This window comes from Clarias gariepinus, chromosome 20, assembly GCF_024256425.1.
Source record: "Clarias gariepinus isolate MV-2021 ecotype Netherlands chromosome 20, CGAR_prim_01v2, whole genome shotgun sequence".
Lineage (NCBI taxonomy): Eukaryota > Metazoa > Chordata > Actinopteri > Siluriformes > Clariidae > Clarias > Clarias gariepinus.
The window spans coordinates 760,001-780,882 of NC_071119.1; the positions used below are offsets into that span (position 1 = coordinate 760,001).

The 20,882-nt window shown below is 44.8% G+C and overlaps 2 protein-coding genes across 3 annotated transcripts in view; one reads left to right on the forward strand and one right to left on the reverse strand.

Moving 5' to 3' along the window:
* Positions 1–9,883, forward strand: part of sclt1 (sodium channel and clathrin linker 1) — a 12,968-nt gene extending 3,085 nt beyond the window's left edge. For both annotated transcript variants that reach the window (XM_053480208.1, XM_053480207.1), the window contains exons 7-22: positions 378–501; positions 1,467–1,589; positions 1,887–1,952; positions 2,380–2,450; positions 2,553–2,643; positions 2,749–2,840; positions 2,926–3,103; positions 3,630–3,728; positions 3,815–3,886; positions 4,037–4,111; positions 4,337–4,482; positions 4,677–4,869; positions 6,891–7,087; positions 9,322–9,400; positions 9,483–9,578; positions 9,733–9,883. In XM_053480208.1, coding sequence (XP_053336183.1) covers positions 378–501; positions 1,467–1,589; positions 1,887–1,952; positions 2,380–2,450; positions 2,553–2,643; positions 2,749–2,840; positions 2,926–3,103; positions 3,630–3,728; positions 3,815–3,886; positions 4,037–4,111; positions 4,337–4,482; positions 4,677–4,869; positions 6,891–7,087; positions 9,322–9,400; positions 9,483–9,578; positions 9,733–9,795 — 1,765 coding nt within the window. In that variant the 3' untranslated portion in view covers positions 9,796–9,883. The remainder of the gene's footprint in view (positions 1–377; positions 502–1,466; positions 1,590–1,886; positions 1,953–2,379; positions 2,451–2,552; positions 2,644–2,748; positions 2,841–2,925; positions 3,104–3,629; positions 3,729–3,814; positions 3,887–4,036; positions 4,112–4,336; positions 4,483–4,676; positions 4,870–6,890; positions 7,088–9,321; positions 9,401–9,482; positions 9,579–9,732) is intronic.
* Positions 9,884–10,843: 960 nt separating this feature from the next.
* Positions 10,844–15,932, reverse strand: pi4k2b (phosphatidylinositol 4-kinase type 2 beta). The gene is made up of 10 exons (XM_053479417.1): positions 15,361–15,932; positions 14,055–14,206; positions 13,752–13,952; positions 13,533–13,664; positions 13,267–13,420; positions 13,108–13,172; positions 12,753–12,852; positions 12,386–12,519; positions 12,177–12,236; positions 10,844–12,100 (listed from the first exon to the last, which is right to left on the reverse strand). Exons 1-10 carry the CDS (start codon positions 15,716–15,718, stop codon positions 11,927–11,929), a joined length of 1,530 nt encoding a protein of 509 aa, XP_053335392.1. The 5' UTR covers positions 15,719–15,932; the 3' UTR covers positions 10,844–11,926.
* Between the last annotated feature and the right edge of the window lie 4,950 nt (positions 15,933–20,882).

Genomic DNA, 20,882 nt, shown 5'->3' on the forward strand with positions numbered 1-20,882 from the left:
AATGTTCTCTTAATGTTCCTACAGCGTTCCCCCTGATGTTTTCTCTGTTTTCCAAATGTTCTTCAAAAAGGTTCCCCCTGACGTTTCTTCTGACGTCCTTCTGATGTTCCCCCTGATATTCCCCCTGACCTTCTAATGTTTTGTCAATGTTCCCCCTGTTGTTCCCCAAATGGTCCCCCTGATGTTCTCTTAATGTTCCCCCTCACGTTCTCCAAATGTTCCCCCTGATATTTTCCAGATGGTCCCACAGCGTTCCCCCTGATGTTCCCAAAATGTTTCCCCTGATGTTCCCAAAATGTTTCCCCTGATGTTCCCAAAATGTTCTCCAAATGTTCTCTTGGCATTCTTCTGACGTTCTCCTGATGTTCCTTGTGCAGGCTCTATGCAGGACAGCGTCTTTCTGTAGAGAAACAGCTCCAGTCTCTCTCTGTGGATGAAGATGCTGCAGCAGATGCAGTAGCTGTTAGAAATTTGGAAGAGCAGCTCAAGTGTGCAGTGGAGGTAAAAACGCGCGCAAACACACACACACACACACACACACACACACACACACACACACACCCCTACACACACACACCCCTACACACACACCCTGTATAGTTAATACAACCAGGTCTATAAATTTTTGAACAAAGATCTTTTTTGCCCATTTGTTCTCTGTATACCACCACACTGAAATAAAAATAAAACACTCAAGATGGGACCTGTTTAGATGATGATGATGATGACGATTGTGGTGTTGACAGTGATTGTGGTGGTGGTGGTGATTGTGATGATGGTGGTGATTGTGGTGATGATGATGGTGGTGATTGTGGTTATGATTGTGGTGATGATGAATATGATTATGGTGATGATGGTGATTGTGGTGATGATGAATATGGTTATGATTGTGGTGATGATGAATATGATTATGGTGATGATGGTGATTGTGGTGAGGATGAATATGGTTATGATTGTGGTGATGATTGTGGTGATGATGGTGATTGTGGTGATGATGAATATGGTTATGATTGTGGTTATGATGATGATGGATTGTGGTTATGATGATGATGGATTGGGGTGATGGTGATTGTGATGGTGATGATGGTGATGATTGTGGTGATGATAAATATGGTTATGATGATGGTGATTGTGGTGATGGTGATAATTGTGATGATGGTGATGATTGTGGTGATGATGGTGATTGTGGTGATGGTGATAATTGTGATGATGGTGATGATTGTGGTGATGATGGCGATTGTGGTGATGGTGATTGTGGTGATGGTGATTGTGGTGATGATGAATGTGGTTATGATTATGGTGATGATGATTGTGATGATGGTGATTGTGGTGATGATTGTGATGATGATTGTGGTGATGATGGTAATGGTGATTGTGGTGATGATGATGATTGTGATGATGATAAATGTGGTTATGATTATGGTGATGATGATTGTGGTGATGATGTTGGTGATTGTGATTTGTAGGAGAAGGAGCGTGCGGTACAGTTGTGGCGAGTCTCTACGCAGGAGCTGGATCGTCTACAGAAGCTTCACCAGAGCAGCATGAGGGATGAACACGCACACACTGCACAGCACCAACACACACAGGTACACACACACACACAGGTACACACACACACACACACACTGTAACTGCACTGTGCATGTACATGGTTTCAGCACTGGAGGGCAGTAATGTTGAGTATATACACAGCTCCACCACTAGAGGGAGCCACATCATCATATATACTGTACATATACAGCAGGCTTGTCTTAAACACTGTCTCTTTAAACACCTGTTCTATTAGACCTTTAATGTGTGTGTGTGTGTGTGTGTGTGTAGATGTGACTAAATTTTTATGTTTTATGTGTATTGTTGTTTATTATTATTGTTTGTTTGTTTAGAATCAGTTGGCCCAGCTCCAACAACACGCCCAGAAACTTCAGGCAACAAATCAGAACCTGGAATCGGTAAGCCCCGCCCACTTCAGTCTCCCTCTCAAGCATGACGAGACCCGCTTGGCATCAGCTGATGTGATTTAACTTTATATTTATTACAGATCGTAACAGACTCTCAGGACGTTAGCGTAGCGTTTTTGTGTTGTTACATTTCTTGTGAATCTGGTATCATGGAACAGGACAGGAAGTGTGTTAGTGTTTCCAGAAACACACACACACACACACACGCACACTCCAGGGAGGAGAAAACCATCTGTTTAACACGAGAAGCCGCTTTATTTAGCGTGATGTTTCACACTTCACACTGAGTAATATTACTCCAGAGATAAATATTTAACAAGTGTGGGCGGAGTCTCTCTCTCTCTCTCTCTCTCTCTCTTTCACACCTCAGTTCTCACATCTCCCACACACACACATGTCTCCGGTGTCTCACACACAGACCAACCAGCAGCTGGTGAGGAGTGTGACGGAGCAGAGTGTGGAGCTGCAGGAGGTTCACACACAGCTCAGGTGAGCAGCAGCAGCACAGGTGAGGCGCTTATTACCTGAGAGTGTTTACAACAGACCTACCTGATACACAGGTGTGTGTGTGTGTGTGTGTGTGTGTGTTAGGCAGGCCAAGCAGGACCTCAGGACAGCTACTGCTAAAGTGGACGAGATGACCAAGCTCATGAAGGACGTTCAGGACCAGATGCACCGCACGGTGTGTGTGTGTGTGTTTCCTTAATTTACTAGCTGACTGTCTATCTTGGTTAGTTTATTTAAAGATGTCTGGTGGGTTTATAAGATCGTGTGTGTGTGTGTGTAGGAGGAGGATGCAGCAGAGGCTCATGGGAGAGAGGAAGCGTCTGATCGCAGACTTCAGCAGCTACAGACGGCACTGAACCAGATCGAAGGCAGGTATGTATACACACACACACACACACACACACACACACACACACCCTCCATGAAGCAGTTGTGCAGTATGGTGTGTGTGTGTCAGGCTGAAGGCGGCGAGTCAGGAGGCGGAGTCAGTGCGGAGGAAGGAGGCGGCGTGGGAGAAGCAGGTGGGCGAGCTGCAGGGCCGCTGTGCCACGCTGGAGGACGAGCGGTTCGAGGCGCTTCAGAGACTCAGGGACTCGCTACAGCTGGCGGAGGAGGCGGCGCTGCAGAGGGACCAGGTCTCACACACACACACACACACACACACAGCAGAGAGAACAAGAGAGCAAATGTCTCGCATCTCCTGGGATAGTGGGAGGAGTCGGACCTGATCCGGCCCCTCCCACCCAGGGGGAGGAGTCATGTAAAATAAAAAACATATAAATAAAGTCTAGGGGTTTGAAACAGCTCTGAGTATGTAAGACTAGTAGGTGGGGCTAGAGGAGGAGTCTAATCAGATCCAGATCAGACTCCGCCCCCTGGAGCACTAAGGTTTATATTAATGTGAATGCTAAATGAGGACTTCCTGTGACGCGCATCATGACTCCGCCCTCATTAATAATTCAGGGTGAAAGCTCTGCCCCCTACAGCTTCCCGAACAGGGTGTCGGCCAATCACGATGTAATCTCGGTCTCAAAGGCTCCGCCCACACCGACTGTCTGTGGTGTAATGCTGTCTGTGATTGGTGTGTTTAATAATGATCAGAGCTCACGGTGATGTCAGGGTGTGTGTGTGTGTGTGTGTGTGTGTGTGTGTGTGTGTCAGGCTCAGCTGAGGGAGAAGCAGAGGGTGGAGGAGTTGGAGCGGATGAAGGACGGGATGAAGCAGCTGGTGGAGGAAGCGGCCATCCGCACCAGGAAGGAGGTACATCTCCCACAATGCACCTGGCTCAGGATACAGCGTGTGTGTGTGTGTGTGTGTGTGTGTGTAACGGTTACTGTGTTTCTCAGGTGGAGTGTGTGCGTCAGCAGTGTAACACACAGATCCAGCGTCTCACAGAGGAACTCGCCGCGCTGCAGCTGGTCAGGACCGTTTCACATCTCTTTCTCACACACACACACACACACACACTGCGCAAAGAGTGTGTGTCTGCACAGAGACACGCCAAACTACAGGTACACACACACACACACACACCTTTTTAACTGGAGTGTGTGTGTGTGTGGTGTTAGGAGTGTTCTGATAAACAGAGTCAGCTGGAGAGAGCACACAGAGAGAGGAAGGCGGTGGAGGAGGAGCTGGAGAAGGTGAGACACACACACACACACACACACACCCCTTCAGTACACCTGCATGATGAAAGTAACGCCCACCAGAGGGCAGCGCAGAGCACGAAGACGTCCACATTAGTACTGACTGGTTTATTAAAGAGAACATTTTCATTTACAAAGAAACGCTTTCTGTAGCGACCAGTGAGACGACGTGTGTGTGTGTGTGTGTGTGTGTGTGTGTGTGTGTGTGTGTGTGTCCAGGTGTACAGAGAGGGCCGGTACGGAGACGCAGACCTGAGGAAGATGGAGGCGCTACACCAGAGGAGCTTAAACGCCGAGAGAGTGAAGGACGAGCTGGAGCACACACTCAACACCACACACTCCAACATGAAGAAGATGGAGCTGCAGTGAGTGTACACACACACACACACACACACACACACACACACCGGGGGGTGTTAGATGAGTAATGCTCTTGACCACCTCCTGTTCCTCTCGCTGTGTAAACCTGAGGAGGTCTCTCACTCTGCCCCCCGGTGGACACAGCAGGAATTACACTGTGTGTGTGTGTGTGTGTGTGTGTGTGTGTGTGTGTGTGCAGACTGAATGAGGAGCTGCAGCGCTGTCAGGAGGAGGTGCGCAGGCTGCAGGTGGCGCTGTCGAGCGTGAGAAGTGAGTGCAGCAGTGTGTGTGAGGAGAGACTCAGCCTGCAGCAGGAAAACCAACAGCTGCACCGAGACATGGACACACTGCGCAAAGAGTGTGTGTCTGCACAGAGACACGCCAAACTACAGGTACACACACACACACACACACACACACACACACACACTGCGCAAAGAGTGTGTGTCTGCACAGAGACACGCCAAACTACAGGTACACACACACACACACACACACACACACACACACACTGCGCAAAGAGTGTGTGTCTGCACAGAGACAGGCCAAACTACAGGTACACACACACACACACACACACACACACACACTGCGCAAAGAGTGTGTGTCTGCACAGAGACACGCCAAACTACAGGTACACACACACACACACACACACACACACACACACACTGCGCAAAGAGTGTGTGTCTGCACAGAGACACGCCAAACTACAGGTACACACACACACACACACACACACACACACACACACACACACACACACACTGCGCAAAGAGTGTGTGTCTGCACAGAGACACGCCAAACTACAGGTACACACACACACACACACACACACACACACACACACTGCGCAAAGAGTGTGTGTCTGCACAGAGACACGCCAAACTACAGGTACACACACACACACACACACACACACACACACACACACACACACACACTGCGCACAGAGTGTGTGTCTGCACAGAGACACGCCAAACTACAGGTACACACACACACACACACACACACACACACACACACACTGCGCAAAGAGTGTGTGTCTGCACAGAGACACGCCAAACTACAGGTACACACACACACACACACACACACACACACACTGCGCAAAGAGTGTGTGTCTGCACAGAGACACGCCAAACTACAGGTACACACACACACACACACACACACTGCGCAAAGAGTGTGTGTCTGCACAGAGACACGCCAAACTACAGGTACACACACACACACACACACACACACACACACTGCGCAAAGAGTGTGTGTCTGCACAGAGACACGCCAAACTACAGGTACATACACACACACACACACACACACACACACACACACACTGCGCAAAGAGTGTGTGTCTGCACAGAGACACGCCAAACTACAGGTACACACACACACACACACACACACACACACACACACACTGCGCAAAGAGTGTGTGTCTGCACAGAGACACGCCAAACTACAGGTACACACACACACACACACACACACACACACACACACTGCGCAAAGAGTGTGTGTCTGCACAGAGACACGCCAAACTACAGGTACACACACACACACACACTGCGCAAAGAGTGTGTGTCTGCACAGAGACACGCCAAACTACAGGTACACACACACACACACACACACACACTGCGCAAAGAGTGTGTGTCTGCACAGAGACACGCCAAACTACAGGTACACACACACACACACACACACACACACACACACACTGCGCAAAGAGTGTGTGTCTGCACAGAGACACGCCAAACTACAGGTACACACACACACACACACACACACACTGCGCAAAGAGTGTGTGTCTGCACAGAGACACGCCAAACTACAGGTACACACACACACACACACACACACACTGCGCAAAGAGTGTGTGTCTGCACAGAGACACGCCAAACTACAGGTACACACACACACACACACACACACACACACACACTGCGCAAAGAGTGTGTGTCTGCACAGAGACACGCCAAACTACAGGTACACACACACACACACACACACACACACTGCGCAAAGAGTGTGTGTCTGCACAGAGACACGCCAAACTACAGGTACACACACACACACACACACACACACACACTGCGCAAAGAGTGTGTGTCTGCACAGAGACACGCCAAACTACAGGTACACACACACACACACACACACACACACACACTGCGCAAAGAGTGTGTGTCTGCACAGAGACACGCCAAACTACAGGTACACACACACACACACACACACTGCGCAAAGAGTGTGTGTCTGCACAGAGACACGCCAAACTACAGGTGTACACACACACACACACACACACTGCGCAAAGAGTATAAATGGGTTCACTTATTTACATTAAGTTAAACTGTGTGTGTGTGTGTGTGTGTGTGTGTGTGTGTGTGTGTGTGTGTGTGTACAGGTGTCCCGTATGCAGCAGGAGGTGTGTGAGAGGGAGCAGGCTGTAGAGTCGAGGCTGAGAGAGATGGAGCAGAACAACAAACACTCCACTGATGAGCTGCAGCGCCGCCTGCTGGCACAACAACAAAACAACAAGCGCTACAGAGAGGAGAGTCTGCAGCGCACACACACACTGCAACACACACTGACCTCAGTCAGGTAACACACACACACACACACACACACACATTCACATTTAGGCGTGTGTCATTGGATAGACACTTACACTGGGTCACTGGGTCACAAGTGCCATCAGTCAAACACAACTAGGAAGAGGTTTATTTTTGGGTGGGCTGGGGGTTAGTCCAAGTATTAAAGAGACAGATACATCTTGAGTCATTGTTTAAAGATTCAGAGACATCTAGAGGAAGTTCATTCCATCACCTCGGTGCCAGAACAGAAAAGAGTCTGGATGAACGTGGTGCAGTGTGTGGTGTGATTAGGGCAGAAAGGTAAGGGGTACGTTTTTAGCCTTTTAGGCGAGCATCAGGGTTTTGAGTTTGATGCGGGCAGCTACAGGAAGCCAGTGCGAGGAGCGGAGGAGTGGTGTGGTGTGGGAGAACTTGGGAAAGTTGAAAACGAGGGACTGAACAAGCAACTGAGAAGAAAGAAATGGGCGGTTTCTTCTGATGTTGTAAAGAAGAAATTCACAAGAGCGAGTGAGGTTAGTGATGTGTGGGGAAAATGACAGATGATTGTCCACGGTTACCCCAAGATTTCAGGCTGTGGCTGTAGGAGAGATCTGTTTGTTGTCCAGGGATATCACAAGGTCTTAACCTGGGGATGAGTCACCAGGGATAAACAGTAGTTCGGTTTTACTCAGATTGAGCTTCAGCTGATGAGCTGCCATCCAGGATGAGATGTCTCCCAGACATGCTGAGATCGGGGTGGAAACCCGAGTCTCTGAGGGACGAAGGGAAAGAATGAGTTGGGTGTCATCTGCATATCAATAATATGAAAATCCATGCAGTGATATCACCTTACCAAGAGGCCGGGTATAGAGGGAGAGCAGAAAAGGACCAAGTACTGAGCCCTGTGGGACACCAGTAGAGAGTCTGCTTGGGGCAGATGTGGATCCCCTCCATGTCACCTCATATGATCTTCTAGTTAGGAAGAAAACCATTGTCACGCTGTTCCACAGATTCCAAGGCTTGTAAGAATAGATAATAGAATCTTGTGGTTCATCGTGTCAAATGCAGCAGACAGGTCCAGGAGGATGTGGACAGATGATAATTTAGTTGATTTAGTAGCTTGAAGCTTCTCAGTGACTGACAGAAGAGCAGTCTCTGTGGAATGTGCCACTTTGAAGGACAGTAGATGACAAGGATGTAAGACTGAGATGAGACAAGGGGATAGGCGAGAAGGACCATCTCTGAGACAAGAGCAGACCCGTACCACCACCTTTGCCAGTTTCTCGTGGAGAGTGAGAGAATACATAGGCAGAGGATAGTGCAGCCAGTGTAGCTGAGTTCTGAGGAGATATCCAGGTCTCAGTTAGTGTCAAAAAAACAAAAGAGCAGTGGGTAGCTAGGGCGGAGAAAAAATCACACAAAAGCTTTCTTTTCAGCAGATTGGCAGTTCCAGAGCCCACCTACCACCAGTGCAGGGCAATGAGACAGTACTGGAGGGTAGATGAGGTTTCTGGGAGATCTGCCTCTGCTGTGTGAGTAAAAACGTTGTGGTCTGTGAGAATTAACACCACAGATAGGTTGAACACACATCCTTAACTCCTAGACAGAAATGAGGTCATTGTCTATAAAATCTTGTAATTTGTTGCTAGTTTGCTTTGTTTCAGGATCTGCTTATTTACCGCTACAGATACTTGTGTAGAGAGATATTCAATATATATATGTAGCTAAGCCCTGCCCACAATTCACACCTTAAGGAAGCCTGAAACTCCTCTTGATTAATTACCTGAGAATAAATTACTTTAGACCAACTTCAGTCACACTGCAATTAACACCAACAAACAGCAAAAACTACAAACTGGGGCAAAAAAGTATTTATTCAGCCACCAGATGTCCAAGTTCTCCCACTTGTAAAGATGAGAGTTGATTATCATTGTAGGTTTACTTCAAACATCAGAGACAAGATGAGGGAAAATCCAGAAATCACATTGTAGGAGTTTTAAAGAATTTATTTACAAATAGGTGTTTTTCAAAACCAGTTAAGAACCTACTTTAACAGTGGAGAAGAATCCAATATAGAAAACTTTAAAGCACACACACACACACACACACACACACCACAGTCAGGTAACACACACACACACACACACACACCACAGTCAGGTAACACAAACATGATTTGACACACAGTCACCTCACCGTGTGTGTGTGCGTGTGTGTGTGTGTGTGTGTGTGTGTGTGTGTGTGCGTGTGTATGTGTTTCAGCGTGGAGTTGAGCAGACAGAAACAGCGCTGTCAAGAGCTGGAGAAACATTTACAGTTAGCACAAGAGAAGATCCTGGATGTACGCATGCACACACACACACACACACCTACACAACACATAAGACATCTTTGAACCATGCTTATTGTGTGTGTGTGTTCAGTGTGAGCGTGAGTTAGCAGAGCAGCAGGAGAAGAACACTCGGCTACAGACTCGACTCACTCAGGCTGAACACAGAGCTTTCAGTGCCTCACAGCAGGTACACACACACACACACAAACACACACCTGAGTAATATGAGTTGTTACTAAACCAGCACTCATGAAGGTTTATCTCAGCACTTGGAGTAAAGAGCTTCTACTGTGAGCTGAATCCTCCTCCTGAATCACCTGTGTGTGTGTGTGTGTGTCCAGCTCACACTGATGTCACAGAGGAGGAAAGCTGGGTCGCTGGTGGACCTGGACCTGCTGGAGTGACTTTGTCCTCAGTCCTCACTGCGCACACACACACACACACACACACACACACACTGTGGTTTGTTTAAAATAAAGGAACTGCATGTTATTTGTGTGTGTGTGTGTAATTACTCATTTAAACATCAGTCACACACACACACCCCCAGAAAAACTCACTCATATACACACACTTGTACACTGTATCTGTCTGACTGTCTGCTGTTCATAACACCACCACCTACACCCTTACCACCTCCAGGGATGGTCACAATTATTGGCACCCCTGGTTAAGATGTGTTCTTAGGCTTCTAATAAATTATTTTTATTGCAGAAGCATAATCTCACACTGAAAATCATAGAAAAAATATAACCTTTTACTCAAGTGAATAAAAAAAATAAATAAAAAATCCATAAATAATTTTTTTTTAAATAAAATCACCTGTTCCACAAGTATTGGTACCCCTAACAATTCCGATAAAATTAATGTAATTGGAGCATTTTTGTCATTTTTATGTAGTTTAAAAAGTTGATCAGAGTATCTAGAAACTTTTTATTAATAATTCATGACTTTTCGTTTCCCAGTGGTATAAATATGACATGACTCAGAGGTCTATTTCTCTTATCCACTGTTTAACATGGAAAAGACAAGAAAACACCCCATTCAATAATACCCTTAACATCTACACCCCTACCACTGTACCCTTAACACCACCATTTAAACCCTTTACACCAAAACAACTCTGCCTGGATTTACTCCTCTTACACCCCATTTACTGTTAAGTAGACCCTACTCACCACCACCCTGCTCTACAACAGAGATGTTGGACGTAACTGTGGGGACGAGACGCAGGACCGAGTGCACCTGCTCCTCAGGTTGAGGTCTTTACCAGACACAGGGAGCAAGATGTAAGGAAGATAATCTGAAGTGTAGAGATCTGGAACAAGGAGAGTTTTGCTCAAATCCTGTCCGGTACTGCCAGGAGGTTAGAGTATTGGACAGGAGACGAACATTTCCTAAACTTCATGTGGAAACATGATTTAGAAGTAGAAAGATTAGACGTAGACTCGGTTTATAATTTAATACACATTTTATTTTATTGACTTCTCACTTAAAAGTAAAGTTTCTTCATCAACCGTACAGCATGAATGTAAAGTCCACAATGCATACGTTTTAAATTAGCATGATTCTGTTTCATCAGTGCATGTGTGTGTGTGTGTGTGTGTGTGTGAGAGAGATTGACCAGCCACATTCCCATTAACAGCATTAAATACATTCAAAGCGTATCAAAACTCCAGCCGTGCCTCGACTCGAGACACCAGCGAGAATCGGTGTGAGATATAAACTTGCAGGTTACATTCAAGCAAAATGTTCAATTTTCATAAACGTTTATTCTTCGTCCTTCAAACGTAAATGTTACATCATATAAAATTGGCAGTTTTTCCCTCCTTTTTAATATTCGATGCAGCGTGTCGAGCTGAAACTGTAAGAAAAACCTTCAGGAGAAGAAGAAGAAAAAGAACTCTCCACATCTCACTGCCACCCTGTTCCCTGACCCTGGTGCTTCACCGCCAACACCACCAGAAGAAAAATCAGTTCTGTCAAATTAGGACGTTCTCTGCTCTTTTATGTCCATAATTACTTCAACTGTCTCTCCTAAACACGAGAGGAACCCGAGGAGATGGTCTTTGATTTGAAGGATACTTTTGATCGGAAACACACCCAAATATTTCCTTTATCTTTTTTAATATATATATTAAAAATAAGCCCCCAGTGTAGAACTATTTGGATTCCATGCAGACAAACCGTAAGATCTTGAGCGGAATTTTCACAGGAGCTTCATCTAGTGGTTCCAGATCATTAGGAACTGGAGAAGAACCTTTTGCAGTGATGGTCCACCTCAAATTTTTCCCCCCCCTGAAAAAAAGGCCACTTATACTTTTATTTAATCTGAAAACAGGATTCTTGACCTTCTTGACCATCATTTCTTGGTGAAGAAGGGTTTTATGGAATGAAGTGTGTGGGAAGGTTCCTAACTGCTCCAGAATCCATCCCTAAAAAGAATGAAGCAAACAGCCACCCAGTAGATCTCTTGGTGCTGGAACGTTCATCACGGGTCTTCACACTCCACTCCATCTTTCTGAGGTTCCTCCACTACCAGGAAGTGAAGAACGGTCTTTTGCAGTGGAACGTCTGTGTGAAGGCGTTCCCTAACTGCACCACCCGTCCCTGTCCTCCACCGCGACTGCGCTCCACCACCACACGGGGCATCTGCACCAGCTGGAGCGGGCTCTTCCCGTCCTTCAGCGCCTGGGTCAGGTTCAGGATCTGCAGGAAGGGGAGGTCACATGACCGTTAGCGTGAAGCCGGCGTGCGTGTGTGCATGTGTCAAGTGTGGACTCACCTGTCCTCTCATTACGGACATCTGCTTCTCAAACATGTCTTTATCAAAGCCTTTATCCGCCTGCACACGACAACATGAGAGACAGAAAGAAAACACACTTTTACACACTGTAACGTACAGAAGTATGTGAGTGTGTGTGTGTGTGTGTGTGTGTGTGTGTGTGTGTGAGAGAGAGAGAGAGAGAGACAGCTCAAAGCCTGGAGTTTGACCTTAAAGAGCTCGTAGAGATCCTCACACAGGTCCTGCACGAAGTTCATGTCAGAGATCCGAGACAGAACCAGCTCTCTTGTCTCCTGAGAGAACGGCACTTTAGCCTGAGGGAGCCACGCCCAGTGAAACGGGTCTAACACACACACACACACACACACACACACACACACACACACACACCAAGTCAAATTTAGATTTATAGGGTAAGGTGTGTGCATGCATATGGAGAGAAAGTGTGTGTGTGTGTGTGTGTGTGTGTGTGTGAGAGCAGGAATGTGTTTGTGAAAAGTTTTTACGTAATGTGGGTGTGTATGTAAAATAAACATTATGCGTATATAAGAGGTGTGTGTGTGTGTGTGAACTCACATGCCCTCCACTCGTCAGGATGTTTAAAGGGGAAGGCCAGGCCGTTATCTATCGCAGCGATCTGAATCACACACTCTTTATGTTCACTCCACTCACAGTCCTGAAACACACACACACACACACACACACACACACACACACACACACACACACACACACACACGGTGCAGCCTGATTATTTGAAGTTTATTCCACAGTGAGTAAAATCTGACTGCAGTTTAACATCGAGGCAGAGAGCGAGGCGGAGAGAGAGTCAGAGTCAGGAGCAGAAGCTGGACCTCCAGGACTCTGTGTGTGTGTGTGTGTGTGTGTGTGTGTGTGTGTGTGTGTGTGTGTGAATAATAAGGAGGCGTACCTTCACTGATTGTTCTGCATCTCCAGCTTTCTCATATTTAATCAGCCAGTTATCGTTTCCTCTGTCTGCATACACACACACACACACACACACACATCACTTTAGTACTCTGTGAGCTGTGTGTGTGTATACGTGTGTGAGTGTGTGTGTGTGTTATACCCGTGTTCCTGATGACGTAATCCAGCACTACCAGTCTCTCGAACTGGGACTGCAGCTGCTTCCTGGTGTTCTCCGGCAGAGGATCCGCCTCAAACCTCCTCAGCCAAAAGTCTGCCTCCTGATAGCCTTCGACGAACAGCTGGAAGGAGCCCACCTGTGGAGAGGACCACGCCCGGACGGTGCTGTTACAGGCGTCTGAGATTACATCATAGCCTTGATAACGAGATGGGGGCGTGAGATGGGTGTGGGAGTGGGCATGACCTCACCTTAGGGGGCAGGCCCACTCTGTGGAAGCGACGTCCCACTTTGGGCACTTTCTCCAGAGCGTACTTCTTCCCGCGGGATTTGGCTCGATCGATAGCGTTATAGTGGAACGTCTCACTGGCCAGAGACACAACCTACACACACACAGCACTTTATCATCTCTCTACAATTCCTTCACACCCCGAGTCAGTGCCTCAGACAGGTGGACCCCGCCCCCTCACCTTGGTCTTTGGGACGACACCCAGGCTGAGCTTTTGGTCGACAAGCGAGGCGGCCGCCTCGGAGAGGTAGCCCTGGTTGGGGACGAGGCAGCCGCGGCCGAAGCAGCAGGGGCAGCACAGCTTGTGGAAGTATTTGGTCCACTTGGGGTTCAGGTGACCGTACGGCTCCTCCGACTTGGGCTTGAACACGCCGATGGTCTTCTGAGGGGACAAACGCGCAGTTAGTGATGCTGGTCACCACGGTAACGACACAGTTACCTCTACCTCAGACTCGTTTATATTAAATATGCAGATCACACACACCCCTTTAGAGTCTTTGACGAAGTAGCTGCCGCTGGAGCCCTGCGAGATTCTCTCGGGGAACACGCCGCTCTCGATGGCCTGCTCCGCCCGCTGGATGATCTCACCAAACACCGGGTCCTCTGGAAAATGATTAAACTCACCACTGCTGTTTCCTAAACACACACACACACACACAGTATCTCTTTAATACATCATCATGGACCAAACAATGAGGAAGGTGCCAATACTTTACACACTCCAAGTGTCTCCAGTGCACACACCTCAGATGGAGGGTTTTACACAGTGACATCATCATAATGCCCAACCAATCAGTGAACAGCACTGTACTTAGCCCCTCCCACAGAGTGTGTGTGTGTGGGTGTGTGTGTGTGTGTGAGAGAGAGAGAGAAGCTCACGTTTCACATGACGCAGGTTCGTCTTTTATCTTCTTCGCCTGTGTGTGTCGGAAAAAATGCCTGGAATTCTTAATTAATAAACACCTTAAACCCTGACTGATTACACACTAGAGTCAGGGCAATAACCTGGTTAATTACCCCACATGAGGGACAGGAACAAAGTGAGACGTGCAGAAGAGTGACAGAGGACGTGTGGGTTAGGGTTTGGACAGGGACAACCCTAACATTTAACCCCTGACCCTAGGTGTAGATTTTATCCTGTTACTCCGCTCTGTGGTGCGAGTCCTGACACGCGCTCTCTCTCTGTCTCTGTCTCTGTCCTGTGTGTGTGGTGGTGGAGACAGTGACAGGAAGACCGAGGGAGACGAGGGAGACCTTATGTCCACTGACCGACTGTGTCTCTCTCTCTCTCTCTCTCTCTCTGTGTCTCTGACCGTTAATACTTCTCTTCAGATACTGAACAAACGGTGTCCTGTATCAGAGACAGGGTGTCTCAGTCCCCAAACACAGGACAGGGACACCGTACAGGACGGCTGGGGACACTCGTCTGAGTGTGTGTCTGATCACCCTGTGTTTATCAGTGTGTGTGTGTGTGTGTGTGTGTGTGTGTGTGTGTGTTTGATCACCCTGTGTTTATCAGTGTGTGTGTGTGTGTGTGTGTGTGTGTCTGATCACCCTGTGTTTATCAGTGTGTGTGTGTGTGTGTGTGTGTGTGTGTGATCACCCTGTGTTTATCAGTGTGTGTGTGTGTGTGTGTGTGTGTGTCTGATCACCCTGTGTTTATCAGTGTGTGTGTGTGTGTGTGTGTGTGTGTGTCTGATCACCCTGTGTTTCTCAGTGTGTGTGTGTGTGTGTGTGTCTGATCACCCTGTGTTTCTCAGTGTGTGTGTGTGTGTGTGTGTTGCACTGACCGGGAGAGGCCAGGTTCTCTCTGTCTGATGATGAGCTGTGCCTGTTCCTCCGTGCCCGGTGTTCCCGGTGTTCCCGGTGTTCCCTGGCGGTCCGGGCGGGTGAGGATGAGGATGAGGCCGAGCCGCAGGTCGCTGTTCCCGGTAAGAGCAGCGCGTCCTCCCCGTCCTCCCCGTCCTCTCCCTCCTCCTCCTCTCCCTCCCCCTCCCCCCCCAGCTCGGTGAGCACGGACTCCGTGGAGCCGCAGAGCCGCTGAGCTCCGCCGGGCAGCGCGCGCACTAACCCCGCCTCCGGCACGCGCCTCACGCTCAACGCCGCGCTCGCGCTCTCGGCGTCGGTGGGCTCGCACTCCGTCATCATGTTCGGTTCCTCCTGTATCTTCCTCAGAACGCGCGTACACCCGGTGTATTTACTCTGATAAATATATTAAATAAAATGATATGATATTATATTATATTATATTATATTATATTATACACCAGTACCGTCACCGCGTCATGTTTAACACTAACCAGCTGTTTGGGCGCTCGGTCGCTTATTTCCCCTTAACACTTCCGGACACGTCATGAACAAACGTCCTGCTTTTTAAGCGCATGCGTTGCCTATGGAGCGTGCGTCACCCGGCTCTTAAAGGGACCGCGCACTAATACTGCCACTATCACCTGAAGAGAAATATTAATTACTCACTCATCACCTGAGGTAAATAATAAATAATTACTGACTCATCACCTGAGGTAAATAATAAATAATTACTGACTCATCATCTGAGGTAAAAAAAAAATAATTCAAATTCAAATTTTATTTGTCACATACACAAACATACACAGTACGAAATTCATTACTGACTCATCACCAGAGGTAAGTAAAAATTTATTACTCATTCATCACCTGAGGTAAAAATATGTATTACTGACTCATCAACTGAGGTAAAAAATAATCAACTCAAACTGACTCAAAACCTGAGGTAAGTAAAAATTTATTACTGACTCCTCACCTGAAGAAAAATATTAATTACTGACTCATCATCTGAGGTAAAAAATTATTAATTACTGACTCATCACCAGAGGTAAATAATAATTAATTACTGACTCATCACCAGAGGTAAATAATAATTATTTACTGACTCATCATCTGAGGTAAAGAATAGTAATAATAATAATAATAATGATAATAATAATAATAATTACTGACTCATCACCAGAGTTAAGTAAAAATTTATTACTGACTCATCACCTGAGGTAAAAATATGTATTACTGACTCATCAACTGAGGTAAAAAATAATCAACTCAAACTGACTCAAAACCTGAGATAAGTAAAAATTAATTACTTACTCATCACCTATGGTGAAAATATGTACTACTGACTGATCACCTGAGGTAAAAGAAGTAATTAAATAAATAACTGACTTATCACCCGAGGTGAATAGAAATTAATTACTGACTTATCAGCAGAGGTAAAAAAAAATTTTTATTACTGACCCATCAACTGAGGTAAAAAAATGTTTTAATACCGCTTCACCTGAGAAAAAAACAATTTATTACTGACTCATCACCTGAGGTAAATAATAATTAATTACTGACTCATCACCTGAGATAAATAATAATTAATTACTGACTCATCACCTGAGATAAAAAAATAAATATATAGATACTGCAGTTTTAGACAGATAGATGTATTATAAATTTATTATATTTTGGTTAATAACTATTTGTAGATTCAAGATTCAATATTCAAGATTCAAAGAACTTTATTAATCCCAGAGGGAAATTGCTTTGTCTTGGTCATACAGTTGCACTAATTAATAATAATAAAAAAAAACTAGTGACAAGGAAAAGTAAAAATACATAGAATAAAAATTAAAGAAAAATACAATAAATAGAAGCAAAAATAGAATTAAATATAGCAGACTTTTTACATATTGCACTAAAAATATAATCTGTATACTGATATTGCACTTGAAATGTAGTATAAGTGAATAGAAATTAATATTGCACAAATGTACTGATAAGATTTTGCACTTGGACTTGAACTTATCTTGAGTTGTGGGAACAATAATGTCCGAAATTATTATTGATTATTAACTACTGACAGTCCCTATCCCTTAGTGAAAGCGTTACAGAGATAAGTTATATAGTTTAATGGCCGTTGGGAGAAAGGATCTCCTGTGGCGCTCTGTAGAACACCTGGTCATGATCAGTCTCTGGCTGAAATTGCTCCTTTGGTCGGAGAGAACACTGTGTAGCGGGTGAGAAGGATTGTTCAAGATTGTGTGTAAGCACTTGACACAGCTTTTAAAAGTGTAATTATGTATTAGAGTTTGTTTAAGGACACAGAATTTTCCTTATTTTTTTTCCTAAACATTTATCTCTGGCGTAAAGATATCAGGATCTGCAATAGTTTTAATTTCGTCAACAAAAATAATGACCAAAAATATTGGTTGTTGACCTGTGGTTTTTCCTGTGACTAAGACGAGATGTCACAGATATTAATGAACAATGACAGTGACGTAATCAGCATGCAATATTGGTGACGAAAAAGACGGGACTAAAATGTGGTATAAAAAACAAAGTGACGGGACGTTACAATCTCAGTCGTCTTTAACTCTTCATCGTCACAGTAGTTTTACTGGGCCGAAGAGAAGAGACGATATCTGGACCCATTTTCTTCATATTGAACCGGAGAGAAAAAGCTGATGTGTCGTAATATCAGAGGGAAAACAGTGGGGAAACACAATCGTTAAGAAAAATACCACAAACCTGAAGAGATGCATGAAGGCATCCCGAAATAATCACCCAGTTTTACAGCCTCTTTGCGGTAATAATGTTACCACATGTTAATATAATTATGTTGTGATATATTTTATTTTATTTTATAGTTAAACCGTTGCCAAACACACTAATTTAATAGGTTAGTAAATGATTGTGACTCAGAGCTACAGAATCACTACAACAATCCAAGTGTGTAAATTCATGTTAAAAAAGTTTTAAAACACTGTATTGTCTGTGCTGCTCCTATTGTTTTGTAGTTAATAAATATAGACATGCAGCAGTTGTTGTGATGTTAAAAATAAATATAATTAGCTGAAACATCAGATGAAAAGATACATTTTAAATGTTAAGATAATTATTTTGTAAAAAAAACAAAAAAAATGGTCTTGACTAGACTAGATTGACTGTAGGGTTAATTAATAATAATCTTACGTTTTCATTGACTAAAACATGACTGAAATACTTAAGAGTCCCACTGACTAAAACTAGACTAAAATGTCCAGACTTTTAGTCAACTAAAACTTGATAAAACAAAAAAAGTCTATTGTTTTAAAACCACTTTATTTAATATAAATGATGTGCTAATACTCAACACTCCACACTAAAGATGTGTTGGGAAACTGTTTCAGTTACGTATCGCAATTCTTTTCTGCAGCAGTTCATGTTGTTTTTCTTCCTTTTCTCTTCCTTCCTTTTTCTTCCTTTTCTTTAATAAATGTTAAATGTATGTTTTTGTATTTGAGGTGGTAAAATGTTGCAGTTCCTTTATGATCCTGCTGGAGGTGCTACCTACTCACTCAGCACAACATCCAGCACAACATCATTCCTAGTGTTTACATTATTTCTCTGCAGGAAGAATTAATTTGATTTAGTTTTATTTAATGAGACTGTAATTGTTTAAAATAAATATAAATTTCCTTTGGGTCTATAAAAAGGACCAGCTGGTCCCCATCTTCACACAGATCTTCAACAGATCACTGGACCTATGTGAAGTCCCTTCCTGTTTCAAATGCTCCACAGTCACCAAAAAAAAAAAAAAAAAAGACTACAGACATCAAATCAAATAAAATTTTTATTTGTCACATACACAGTCATACACAGTACGATATGCAGTGAAATGCTTACACGACTGCCAGTGACCTTAAAAATAATAAAAGCTTATACATAAAATAAATATGAATAAAAGAAATACGTTAAAAATAAAATTAACTAGTAAAATATGCTTTACCAAGTAAGATATACTGTTATAAAAGAAATACACTAGAAAATAAGATTAACTGGTGAAATGTACTGTACAAAGTAAAATATATATACTTTACAAATAAAAAAATAATATCAATATAGAACAAAATATCAATATAACAAATATAGAAATATAGAAAAGAAAATAGAAAATTGTCAAAAGCACAAATTTAGAAGTTTGAAATGGCTTGGGTGTGCAAATATGCATGAAAAGTGATTTTGTGAAGTGTCTTATTTAAAGTGATTTGTGCGGTGGTCCATAGATGAAATATAAATACGTAGAAAATATAAAATATAATGCAACCACGGGGGGGCGCAATCCAGTGTCTTCTTGTGCCAGTCCCAAGTCTGGATAAATGCAGAGGGTTGTGTCAGGAAGGGCATCCGACGTAAAACATTTGCCAAATCAATGATGCGAGTCAAGAATATAATTCCCATACCGGATCGGTCGTGGCCCGGGTTAACAACGACCGCCACTGGTGCTGTTGACCTACAGGGTGCTGGTGGAAATTGGGCTACTGTTGGTCGAAGAAGGAGAGGAGGAAGGCGTGTTCGTAAGCAGAGAGAGAAGAGGAAAGGCAAGAGTTTAGGAGTGATAGTAGGGACTTTGAATGTTGGGACCATGACAGGGAAGGGAAGAGAGTTAGTTGATATGATGCAGAGAAGAAAGGTGGATATACTGTGTGTACAGGAGACCAGGTGGAAAGGTAGCAAGGCTAGAAGCTTAGGATCAGGGTTCAAATTGTTTTACCATGGTGTGGATAGGAAAAGAAATGGAGTAGGAGTTATCCTAAAAGAGGAGTTTGTAAGGAATGTTCTAGAGGTGAAGAGAGTATCAGATAGGGTGATGAGTCTGAAGCTGGAAATTGAAGGGATAATGTTCAATGTTGTTAGTGGTTATGCCCCACAGGTAGGATGTGAGTTAAAAGAGAAGGTGAAATTCTGGAGTGAGGTAGATGAAGTGATGCAGAGCATCCCCAGAGGTGAAAGAGTGGTGATTGGTGCAGACTTCAATGGACATGTTGGGGAAGGGAACAGAGGTGATGAAAATGTGATGGGCAGGTTTGGTCTTCAGGACAGGAATGTAGAAGGACAGATGGTGGTGGACTTTGCAAAGAGGATGGAAATGGCAGTAGTAAATACTTTCTTCCAGAAGAGGCAGGAACATAGGGTGACATATAAGAGTGGAGGCAGAAGCACTCAGGTCGACTACATCTTGTGTCGACGTTGTAACCTGAAAGAGATCAGTGACTGCAAAGTGTTGGTAGGGGAGAGTGTAGCCAGACAACACAGAATGGTTGTGTGTAAAATAACCCTGGTGGTGAGGAAGGCAAAGAGGACAAAGGCAGAGCAGAGGACAAAGTGGTGGAAGCTGAGAAAGAAAGAATGTTGTGAAGTCTTTAGGGAGGAGTTGAGACAGGCTATGGGTGGTCAGGAGGTGCTTTCAGTTGACTGGACAACTACAGCCAATGTGATCAGGGAGACAGGTAGGAGGGTACTTGGTGTATCATCA